This window comes from Peromyscus maniculatus, chromosome 7 (genome assembly GCF_049852395.1).
Source record: "Peromyscus maniculatus bairdii isolate BWxNUB_F1_BW_parent chromosome 7, HU_Pman_BW_mat_3.1, whole genome shotgun sequence".
Lineage (NCBI taxonomy): Eukaryota > Metazoa > Chordata > Mammalia > Rodentia > Cricetidae > Peromyscus > Peromyscus maniculatus.
The window spans coordinates 95,054,246-95,066,946 of NC_134858.1; the positions used below are offsets into that span (position 1 = coordinate 95,054,246).

Below are 12,701 nucleotides of genomic sequence, written 5' to 3' on the forward strand. Positions count from 1 at the left end.
ATCACCCCACCCCTAGCTGCCACCATACTCAGCAGTCCCTTGACAAGGCTGTTCTGAGAGGACATCACTGAGCAGAGGGGCTGTGTGGGACCTTACCATAGATGGAGTAGCCAGCTGTAGAATTAGTGGCATCCAAGTGTCGTTGATGGAGCTCACTGTGGTTGAGCTCCAAGCACTCTTGTCTTGGATCCAGGTCCCCTCCAAGCACCAAAATGTCACAGAAATCCAAGTTGTGCAGCATTTCTTCCAAGACTGCTGATTTCGGGGCTGTAGGAAGGAGGGTGCGTGAGAAACACCAGCATCCAGAGCTCTTGCTCACCGCGACACCTCCTCTGTTACTGTTTGCATGTCCAGGTGGGTCAGGAGAAGGGGGTATGCAACCCCATCAGCCACACCCACTGCTCAAACATCAGGCCATCTTCAAGAAGGTGGCGTGAATTAGTGGGGAGAAGGTGTGTGTCTCTGAGAAGCTACTCAGTTTCCTCATCTGGGGGACATTATAAGCCATACTCACACAGCTTGCATTTGGGGGCAGCTAAACGGCTCTTCATCAAACTCTTGTAGCTTTTTTTCATGTGGACAGTGTGTTTGTGCATGCGCATGCGTGTGTTCTCACCAGGCTCTGAGGATCTCAAGGGAAGACACTTCTTTAGAATCTAGCACAGGAACTGCTGTGAAAGCAGTCACCACTGTGCTTTGCTCAAATAGAGACGAATAGTTCATTAATCATCACTGGATTCAACAAGATATAAGTGAAAGTTAATTAATAATTGATAAATTAGAGTAAATTAATTAGTTCATATGCTCCCATAGGAGCACATTAGCAAGCTGGTCAGTCTAGTGGTCCTTGCTTGATTTTATAACTCCAGATTTCTCAGGGAAATATCTATGTATTGGAATGTTAGACCATTTGGCAGTCCTAACTGAAAACCCCATTTTATGTGAAAGCTCCTACGGACTCAGGCCTACCAGTACCAGCACACATTAGCAGTGGCTTTGGATGCGGGGAGAGAGTTGAAATTGTGCTTCTGGAAGAGACAAATGTACTCTGTGTGCCAGGCACAGTGCAAACATAATCTTATCTAGATAAACACTAGTCTTATCCATGTCCCGTCATTGTTGAAATCCATGATCCGAGAAGTAGGAGAGCTGCCCAAATCACACAGAGAGTAAGGGGAGGTATGAGATAGAACACGTTGTTCTAACTCTATAACTTGGAAACTTGTAACCTCTAAGGCAAGTCTTCAGATATTATTGATATATATATATATATATATATATGTATATATATATATATATATATATAAATATTTAAAAAGACATTCGAAGGACAAGTTGATTATTTTAACTAAAAAATTATAGTGGGACCTAAAAGTTTTGTTCTCATTAACTACATATTATTACTTTCTGTATGCCTAATTATTTTTACTGTTAGCCAACCACAATGATTCCATGTGTTGCTAACAATATATAAAAGCACAGTAATCTACATTAACTCTGAGGTCAATCATTAATGGCAGTGGATATGTAATTTTAAATCTCTCCCAGTTGATTTCTAGCTTCCTTCCAGGTGGAGTTAGGTCACCTTCCTCATAATATGGCTGGCAGAGTCACACTAGGCAGATACATGTCCCGGCTGCCATCACATGGCTCTTTCCCTATGGCATGTTCTTCCATCCCTACTTTCCTGGGTCCGTTGTGTTGAAGGGACTGCTGGGTTATGAATCCAGAGCAGAATCATCCATGGCTGAGCCCTCCAGGATCTACTGGTCTGGTTTAACAGACAGGCAAGTCACCACTAAGAGGCAAATCTGCTGTGAGCCGGAGGGAAGCACCAGGAATTAGCAACCCAGCGTGACAGTCAGGGTGGTGATGAGCAGAACATTTCAGAGCGTTGAATGAAGAGATATTTGCAAACAACCAAAAGCAGGCAGCAGAACAGAGATGAGGACAAAGGAGTTAAGTACTGCAGAAGCATGGAAACATGTATGTGGTGGGGTATTGAGTATGTATATGTGTGCTCCTGCATAAATGTGGATGGCTGTGAGGATATGTGAATATGTGTCAGTGGGGGGCAGAAGATGACCCTGGAACCTGTCACTGTGGCCTGGTAGCAAACGCAGTTAACCCGCTCATTTAAGATTCTCATAAAAAACGTTATTTCAACAGTAAGTGTAGAAATTTAGAAGTACTAATAATAGCTCTTGGGTACTGGGCTGTGTGCTCTGCACGCACCTCTCATAAATAGAAGGTGAAATGTGGACCCAGTTAACTGCTTTCTCCCACACTGCCTGTGTGCGTGTGCCAGCTGCAGCAAAGCTCCATGCTCTTGGGCTGTGACCACTGAAGTCAGCAGGCCGTACTTTTTCAGTCTGATTTTAGCCACAAATGAGGACAACAGAAGAGGGAAGGTCACATGACTTAATGCACCTTGGCATTTAACTCAGAAACCACTGTGGCTGGCCAGGTGTGAAATACCAACTATTTTTAGGCGTTCAAGAGGTCTGCCCCTTGAGGACCTAATCGCTGGGGACCAGTGTGGTTTAAGACAGTGGGTAATTGGGATTATTATAGCAGCGGCTCTTCAGGGACTCAGGCCTACCGGTATCAGCACATCATTAGCAGTGGCTTTGGCTGGGGAAAGGGGGTTGAAATTGTGTTTCTGGAAGAGGCTTCGCAGGACTGCTCTCAAGCAAGCATTGCCCCGAATGCCGAGTCCTGAGTTGCAAAGGGAAGACTCCCCTCCCTTCCTCTCTGCAGAGTTCCCTCCCTGTGGGCTTCTTTCTTTCTGCCTGCCTCCAGCATATGCTCTTGCTTTCTGTGTAGTTGAGTGTTTCTTTCCAGGCAGAGAATGGAAACTAATCCTTCCCTCAGCAACAGCCCTAATAATGAAACTGGTGGGAATTGCAACCTGGAAGTTCCCCGAGAGCTTAGTCATATTGCCGAGTGAGCCCCAGCCTTCTGCCGTGTGTATGGTAATGCGAGGCTGGATTCTATCCTCTGCACGTCGTTAGCTTTTCTTCTAATGATTGGAATAATACATACCCACTACAGGACATTTTTTCAGTCACAGAAAAGGGAAGGCAAGCAGAAACAAATCGTCTCTCTCCATGCTTCTCGGGGGACACCGATGTTAGCATCAAGTATCATTTCTTCTGGGCATTGCTTTCTTACCTGGCTGAGAACATGCTACATGGATATTGCTAAGCCTGTGTGTCATTTCTTTTCACTTACCATATAGCACAAGAGTATACCTTCTTGCTCCTGTCACTACCATGGGTGTGCTACACTTTGGTAAGCTGTCTGTCCCTCTCCTGCTGATCATCTGAGTGTTTCTAGCTGTGTTTGAGTTTTCTTATTATACATCATCCTGCCATGGGTGAGCCGTGTGGTTGTCCTGGTGTATCATTTTACTCAGCCATAAGGGGTTAAGTAAGGTCCACCCTCCCCATGGCCCCATATGCACCTGTACCTGTGGTTCTCGTGTCCCCAGAGGTCTCAGTTTTGGCAAAGGTGCTCACGATCTTGATGTCAGGGAAGAGAGGCACTCCCCTGGCACTTTCAAACTGGGCAGCAGGTCTCCAGAAGCGCTCTGTTCCCTGGAGGGTGATCTGGGGCTCGATGGCCTGCAGGACCATGATGTAGGCATCCACATCTGGGATGCTGATGCACACATCTTCCCCAAAGCACCTGGGAAGACATCTCCAGTCACGGCCCTGATCAGCTGATGATTTAAACCGTCCACTCCAGAGCCATGAGCAATGACTGCTACCTCCAGTCCTTGCCAGGGTGTCCTGGATGTTAGGAGTCTCTGAGGATGGCAGTAGACCTTCGCATTTAAAGCCACATTACCACCCTAACCAATAACAATGTAGGGACTTAAAAGATTGGCTCCTGGGAAGGATGAGACTTTGCTATACTAGTAACAAGTAACCATTAACACTTTCATTATCTTTTAGCAAAGTAATCAATGGCAACATTAATTAGAAAGCAACTGCTTGCTTTGTGCAATAGTGTTTGGCAAGGGAATTGTTGTCTGGTTGGCTATATAGCTATCTTACTAAATGAGACCTCAGGGCTAAATTCTCCTGCTGTGGCTGATGCACATGTTCTGTCTCTGTGGGATATCATGGGGGTACACCTCTTCTGTGGGTGAGGGCAGAAAGCTGAAGTGGTTACATTACTTTACCCTAGTGCACTGCTACATACATGAGTGTCTGGAAGACAGTAATGATATTACAAGAACCAAGGCTTGGAAGTGGGATAAATGAGGATCCATGCCCTGCTTGGCCATTCCTGACTGGGCAATTCATTGCTCTGTACTTCAACTTCTTATCTCTACAAAAGGGAGAGCAATGATTGCCTTGTACTAGTAATGGCTAGTTATAAAGATCCTCAAAAAGGCTGCTGTCCAGAGCTTGCATTCTGGTTTGAGCCCAGTAGAGTTCAAGCCTTCTTATTAGGCTTGTTGAAGCCTACATGCCATCGGTATTCTCCATTATCATTGAATCCAAAGACTTGGGCAAAAAATAGTGAGCACTGCCTAGACCAATTGTGTGCTCTAGGCATTCAGGCCACATCCTACAAAGGCAGCCATCATCCTGTATGCTGAGGGAAGGAGCCCGATGGAAGAAGGAAGGGTGGTTTGTACAAGTCTCCTGTTGAGATGGATTTTCATCTCTTCCATGCTCTAGGTTAGATGCTGAGTGTGGGTGCTGTTGAGGTTACCAGCCCAGCTTCCTGTTGCCTCTGCCATGTCTACCCAGTGGGCCCCCCTCTCCTTGCAGTTTATGGATAGCAGGTCTCAGGGATAGACACTGGGCAATCTCTTCCCTCTTCTTTGCTCCAATTTGGAGCTGACTCTGAGGTGCCTACATCTAACCTTAGGCCTCTGAGTAGAAACACTCTTTTCATCACCCTATTGCGTGTTGCTTCTCATGGTGGGCATCTGTCCCAGGCCCAGCAATACAGCAGTCAGTAGATCCATCCTTCCCACCCCTGTTCCTTTCTTCTGAGTTCTTCTAGCCCAGTTGTGTGGTGACTCTACATCTACCTCCTGGGAGTCTCTCTGAGGTTCCTTGCCCAGCAGTCATCTCAAGTAGCTGGCATGTCTGAGAAGTGAGTTGTCAAGACTATAAGTAAGTCTTCAAAAACTTCAATAATCTCATCTCATTCATTGAACTCTGCTCCCTGGGGACAAGATCTATGCCTTCTCTTCCTCTAGCTTGCCCATAGTATTTAGGAATTCTACAAAGTAAAGTTGGTTAATTTAATTGAATTTAATAAGTACTTGTCAACCATCTACCATGTACTAGGTGCTATGCCCTTAAATCAGAACATTTGAGACCTAGGTTTTGGAGAATTTATAGAAAATAGGGCTTTCTAGGCATTGGATTAGATGTGAAATAAAACACAGAAAGGTGGATTTGAACTGGTGAAACAACATAACATTTCCCTTAAGAAATCAAAAGGACAGCACAGGTCCCTGAAGCATCCTCCCGTGGACAGCAGAGTTGAGGACAGCTGAATAAGAGAAGGCCTACTTGCAAAGGAATATTCTTAAGGGGCCACTGTTGCTTTCACTCACTGAACTTTGGAAGAGAGTCTGAGGCGCCGGACACCCGCTGTTGGGAACTGCCTGGAGTTGATGTAGGAGACCTTCTGGAGGGCTCGGTTGATGTTCCCAATGTCATCACCTTCCATCACGAGAACAGACTGCGAAGGGTTGAAGTGATACTGGAAGACAGAAGTGGGCATCATAGGAAAGATGGTCAACGACAGGCATGGTTCTCAGAAAACCGCAACTCCACCAAGAGGCCACTAAGGCCACCAACGTCATCTCCAGAGCATAAGAAGTTGTGGTCTCCACCTCTCCAGTAAGTTGCTCCACTTTATTCTGAACTTCAGGACCTTCCCTAGGAGTTCAACCTAGGGATTAGACATTCCTGGCAATTCAGCCTGAACCACAGGATGGAATTCTGAAAACCCTGTCATGATATTCTTGGTAAGAGGTATTTTTGTTTTGTTTTACAGACAGGGTCTCACTATGTAGCCATGACTGGCCTGGAATTCACTATGTAGATCAGGCCATATTAATTAATATCAAATTAATAGGTATTAGCCTGCCTGTGCCTCCTGAGTACTGGGATGAAAAGTACGAGCCACCACACCCTGTGGTAGCAAGGGTTCTGTGCTATTTTCAATCTCTTACTGATATTTTCACAATCCATAATCTCATACATATAAACACGTGAATGTTTCTAGAGGACAAATCCTGGCAAGGGAAATTTCTAGGTCAAAGAGTAGTACATGCTCTTTGTCCATGCTGGCAAATTTCTGATTGCCTGAATTGTCAACACACACACACACACACACACACACACACACACACACACACACACACACCTTCCAGCTGGCAAATTTCTGATTGCCTGAATTGTCAACACACACACACACACACACACACACACACACACACACACACACACACACACCTTCCAGCTGGCAAATTTCTGATGGCCTGAATTTTAAACACACACACACACACACACACACACACACACACACACACACACAAACACACACACACACACACACCTTCCAGCAGAGTGCAAGTATCACTTCTCTAACCTCAGCCATTTGAATGCTATCAGTCTTTGGGAACTCAGCTAGACTAATAGGTGACAATGACAACTTACTCTAGTTTTAATTCATGTTTCTCGTACTACTTGGGAAGTTGAATTTAGTTTTCATGGGTTAAGGAAAACTATCCCTGACCTGACCCAAATGTCTTCATAGCAATATTCTTGTTCTATGTTTAGAGATGGATGTATCATTGTTGATTACACTGAACCATGTGAATCACTGGCCTGGTGGTCCTAGTCAACTGATGGGTCTGTCTTTGTTTTCTTTAGCTACTAAGTAAGTGTTTTATTTCTGCCTACTCCTTGAAGCACCTAGCTTTCCTCATTTAGGTCCCATTGGGATTGTGTGCTTTTTCTGTAGCACTTACACAATAGTAGCATGATTACATGGTACACTGATAAGGGCTTTTCTCCCTGATCACAGGGACCCTACTGATCCCTTGATCCCAGAAGCTAGCCCCAGTGATCTGAGAACTCCTTTTAGATGCACAAGTGAATGGTTCTTCCAGCCTCCATTTTACTCCGCACCATCTCCTGTCTGTCCCCACAGGACCTCCTTCTAGTTACTTGCTTTTCAGCAGAGCTCATCATCACGGTACCAAACCCTGTTCTCTCCCCTTCCTGGGCACTGTAGAAGTGACACTTCCTACCTCCTTTGTGCCATGTGACTACACCTGACCAATGAGACATGAAGAGAAGTGAAGATATAATGCCCTGGACCAAGGCAGGGACTTGCCCCGTGGAGTTCTCTAGTTTTTTCTCTCCACTCCTGTGACATTCAGCTTCTACACAGGAACTCTACCTCATCTCCACTACTTAGTATAAAGAGGTAAACACGTCTATGTGTCAGTCCACTGAATCTGGAGAGTTACTACCACAATAGGTCAGCCTGTCTGGAGGATGAAGTCAGCCCTCTCCAGCGATTCTTCTCTGAGGCTATGCAGCATGTTTGAGAGACTACAACATTCGGGATTTTCATTCTAGCCCCAATGCATACTACAGAGTACAATTCTGGACAGTTATGTCCCCTTTCTGGACTTCATTTCCTCATTTGAAACATGTCTGAAGTTTAAATGAGTTCACATACAGGATGGATAGACTGCAAATGAAATACTTGGGATCAGAAGTATTTGGGATTTTTTTCTTTTTTCTTTGGAATATCTGCACATAGATGTAATGAGGTGTTTTAGGGCTAGAACCCAAGTCTTATATATTCACTTGTGGTTCATATGTACCTCATACACACAGTCTGAAAGTAATTGCATATAATATTTTTAATGTGCCTGTGGTTTGACTGTGGTCTGTCACAGGAGACTAGCTGCAACTTTTCCATTTGTGGTAGCTCGTCAAGTTTTGTATTTCAAACCACTAGAATAAGGATGCCCACCCAATAGAGTTTCTAGTATTTACAAAGCATCCAATATTTGGAAGCCTGGGTTATAATCCCCAGTGCTGTGCTAAGTCTATCTTGTTGAGTCTTTGCTGATGGGACCACTGTGCCCTTGCTGCCTCTCCTTCCCTGTGGGCTCACTCTTTCCTGTCCCTCAAAGCCCTGGGTAGGGTCTCTCTGAGCTGTGACATCTGTCCATGAGCACAGCTTCCTTGCTCTAGATCCAGGAGGCTCCAGGTAGGTGTTCCACAGCCAGCCACCAGGTGTGTCTCTAGCCACTATTCCACAGCCAGTTGTCAGGTGTGTCTCTAGCCACTATTCCACAGCCAGCCACCAGGTGTGTCTCTAGCCATGGATGCTCATCTCTGAAGCCACCACACACCAGTGGATCATAATCAGATCTGAAACATTTTTACAAGCCATCCATTTTGTAGCCAGGAAGATTTAAAGTCGTCCTTCCAAACACACTACTTAGGACTCTTGCTGTTCCTATGCACATTGACATGGGTGCCGTAGTGGAGTCTTGTGGCACTGCTGCTGTGAGACCCTCGAGGGCCTGGTTATTAGTTTACTTCAGCAATAGGGTCTACAGCAGCAATAGTATGAAGAAGATGGTTAGTGCTGCAGAGCAGGCTGAGGTTTGCACCTGGCATGAGGCTGAATAGGAAGAGCAACAGGTTCATCTATAGCAGTGGTCCTCAACCTTCCTGATGCTGCGACCCTTTAACACAGTTCCTCATGTCGTGCTGACCCCCAACCATCAAATTACTTTTGTTTCTACTTCATAACTGTAATTTTACTACTGTTATGAATTGTAACATAAATACCGTTTTCTGATGGTCATAGGTGACCCCTGTAAAAGGGTCATTTGACCTCAAGGGGGTCACAATTCACAGGTTGAGAAATGTTCTAGAACGATGACTAGGTAGCATTTCTTGGCAATCACAGAGCACATGTCTCCACTGAATCCTCCTAGCAAAAGCACAGGCTGGCTGCTAATATGTTGGATTTCCAGTTAACACCAAGCCTGCTGTGGATATTGCTCTGTATAAATAAAATCAATGATTGCCCAGTAGCCAGGCAGGAAGTATAGGTGGGACTAGCAGAGAGGAGAGAGGAAAAGGACAGGAAGGAGAGGAGAGGAGAGACCTGTGAGCCACTGCCATGACAAGCGAGATGTGAGGTACTGATAAGCCATGAGCCACATGGCAGCTTGTAGATTAATAAAAATGGGTTAATTTAAGATAAAAGAAGTAGATAACAAGAAGCCTGCCATGGTCATACAGTTTATAAGTAATATAAATGTCTGAGTGATTATTTTATACGTGGGTTGTGGGACTGTGGGGACTTGGTGGGACCTGAAGAGAAGCTCTCCAGCTACAAATGGCACCCAATAAGTTGGCAAGAGTTTCCACCTAAAACCTGACAAAAAGATTCTAAAACGGAGCTAAAAACAGTTCCTAGTTGTCTCTCTCTAGTGGCAGCCTGTGTGTTTGAGCTACTATGGCAGGTTCCTGGCATGCGTGCTCAACCTGCAGTATGGTGGGAATGAGGCCTCTGCAAGTGGCACATTAAGCTGCATGGTGGATTTAGCCTTTGCTAGTACAAAACAAAAAAAGAGGTTTCTGGGCTACACGCTGCTTTGATAGAAGCATAGACCCACTATTTCTGAGAATTGATGGCTCCCAGAGCTGGCAGAAAATATACCACTGCCATGTTGGGAAGCTAAAGTGGGCAGAGCCAGCAGCCAAAGCACTGTTTCAGTCTTAGAATGCTGCAGTTTAAAGCAATAGGTTCACAATAAGACTGGTTCATATGGAATAGTTTACAATGTATGTGGGCTTGAAAGAGAGAAAAAAGGAATATATGCAGTTATATAAACAAAAAGACAGTAAAGGTAATATAAAAAATAAGCTACGTAAAGATGGCTATCACACAGAGAATCTGGATTATGTTCTCTTTGATATTTGTAACTAAAGAAAAACATTTGATTGTAAAAGCTGTTGAGTTATACCAAAATGTATATTTTAAAGATATCTTGACTTCAAAATTTGGATATAAGGATATGTTGCTTTGGAAAAGAGGCTCTACTTTTGTTTCCACAGAAATCCAGAGGCTATGGATTTGTTCCAGATTAAGATACATCAGGTTTGACCAGCCAAGACCCCCGGAAAGGTCTCCAATGACACCATGGCTCAGATGATCCAACATCCAGAATGGTTTCAAGGCAACTGGCTCAGATGATACACCCTCATGGACTACTCCATAATCCTAAAACTTTCTTTGTGTCCCCATAAGATACAGCACCCCCCTCCAGCAGGAAGTAGTAAGAGAAGCTACGCCCAAATTCCCAAATATACCAAGCTGGCTTTGGAGATGGAATTGGCTCATTCCTTCTCTAAACCCAAACATATTGCTACAATAATAAAAAAATGTTAAGAGAGTCATGTGTCCCATATCAGAAGAGCCCTCTGGTGTGGGACAGTGAAAAATCAATATTTTTATTTAAAACAGGTTGATTATAAATACAATCTCTTTCTAAAGAAAAAAGGGGATATAATATAGATATAAGGTGAAAGGGTAGATTAATGAACCTACTTTTAAAGAGCAACAACTTGTTTGAAATGTTTTAGATTGGTATAGATTTTAGTTTATTGATACAAATTTGAAGTTAATCTTGTTATACTGTGTGTATATTTCTACTCTTGTTTAAGGTATTATGTTTGTACAGCTCATTTAAAATTGTAATGGATAATTAAGAAATAGATTAATAATTAGTCATCTATGATAATCATACTTGTAGCCATGTTAGTTAAGTCTTCTAGGTATACATAGATATATTTCAAATAAATAGGTAATCTTCAAATACTTCAAAGACCTACAGAATATGACATTTAAAATGTTTTAAAAATTTAGACTTTCTGGACAGTGAGACATGTCTACTTCTGGCAGCACTGGATTTACTTCAAAGAGGAGGATGGGCATCAAAGACACTCTATATGGAGTTTATCTTCACCTTGGCAAAAATAGCCATTTGGGCAAGAAATTGATCTTGCCTGAACTGCTTTAAAAAATGTATCAACTGGACATACAGGACCCATAGAAAGGTGACCATTAAACTTTGCTTGACAAAATGGTCCTTCAGGTTCCTGCTTCACAGAGGAAACTGCCAGACATTCTACAGGACACAGAGAAAAATGACTAAGAGACTCTAGCCCCGTGGGCTGAAGACAGATGCCCCAACTCTACAAAAGAACATTAGATGACTGTCCAGGCCACCAGCTGTCTCTGTCTACCCTGCAAGACTCCCAAAAGTTGCTTGTATCCTTCTTCCATTTCCCAGATAATATTATATCCTTCTGGGGTCTGTGATGTGGTTGAAGACTAGATAGTTATAATTTCCTCAGTTACGATAAAAGATGGGTTAGATATAAAACCTTAGGCTCACAAATACAAGATAGATAGGATATCTTCTTTAATATTGTAACTATAATTCTTGCCTGGTAATTGTTTTGTTATATATAATTTTACTATGTTAAAGTTAAAACCTTCCTTTAAAAAAAAAGAAAAGGGGAAGTGCTGTGGATATAGCTCTGTATAAATAAAACACTGATTGGCCAGTAGCCAGGCAGGAAGTATAGGCGGGACAAGCAGAGAGGAGAGACGAAAAGGACAGGAAGGAGAGGAGAGGAGAGACCTGTGAGCCACTGCCATGACAAGTGAGATGTAAGGTATTGATATGCCATGAGCCACATGGCAGCTTATAGATTAATAGAAATGGGTTAATTTAAAATAAAAGAAGCAGACAACAATAAGCCTGCCATGGCCATACAGTTTATAAGTAATATAAGTGTCTGAGTGGTTATTTTATACGAGGGTTGTGGGACTGTGGGGGCTTGGTGGGACCTGAAGAGAAGCTCTCCAGCTACACAAGTCCAGGCCCAAGAACGTCTTTCTAACCATAGAGCATAAAGATGGATACTGGCCCAGCTGTCAATATAGTTCTTGCAGGATCAACAAAAACCTCCATAGGTTCTAATATTTTTCTAGCTTCAGTATTCTATGCTCTGGGGATATGTCAGTAGTTATATAGCAGACACGTTTGCACTAGTGTGCATAATCACAGGGACAAATGGTGTCCACAGTTCCTTGGGAATCTGTGCTGTGACCACAGTGAGCCAGAAGATGCTAGAGAGACATCTTCCAGAATGGCCATATCTCCCAGACACTCAGCTGATTTCTTCAGTTTTCTTGAAGGCTGGACCATCAGTGAAATTCCAATCCAAAGCCTGGGCTCCCCGTGCCTCAGCAACAGGCTGGTTATGGCTTACTGGGCACCTTGCCATTCCCTGACTACCTGCCACCTGACAGCCTCTTTGATCTGTACCAAATGACTTGGAGAGTAAAGGCCTTTGCCACCAAGCCTGATGATTTGAATTGTCATCCCTGAGACCTACATGGTGGAAGGGGAAAACTGAATCCCATAAACTGTCCTCTGAGTATCTTCCACATGAGTATCATGGCATGTACCCAGCTCTAATTACATAAGTAAATGTAGTAACAAATTAACAGAAAGGTCTCCTATGCCATAAAAGGACCTGTGATTTGTTGAGAACCCATTAGGTTTGCTACAGAGATACATATCTATATGTTTAGTAAAATAATAC

At 43.6% G+C, this 12,701-nt stretch overlaps 1 protein-coding gene across 5 annotated transcripts in view; it reads right to left on the reverse strand.

Moving 5' to 3' along the window:
- Clstn2 (calsyntenin 2) overlaps nt 1-12,701 on the reverse strand; it is a 594,115-nt gene that overhangs the window by 14,135 nt on the left and 567,279 nt on the right. For 3 of the 5 annotated variants that reach the window (XM_015994073.3, XM_076576877.1, XM_076576876.1), the window contains exons 11-13: nt 5,588-5,736; nt 3,473-3,690; nt 97-267 (exon numbers count right to left, since the gene is read on the reverse strand). In XM_015994073.3, the coding sequence (XP_015849559.2) occupies nt 97-267; nt 3,473-3,690; nt 5,588-5,736 (538 nt within the window). Of the gene's footprint in view, nt 1-96; nt 268-3,466; nt 3,691-5,587; nt 5,737-12,701 lie in introns of all 5 variants that reach the window. The other 2 variants (XM_006975155.4, XM_042281467.2) reach the window with 1 other exon arrangement.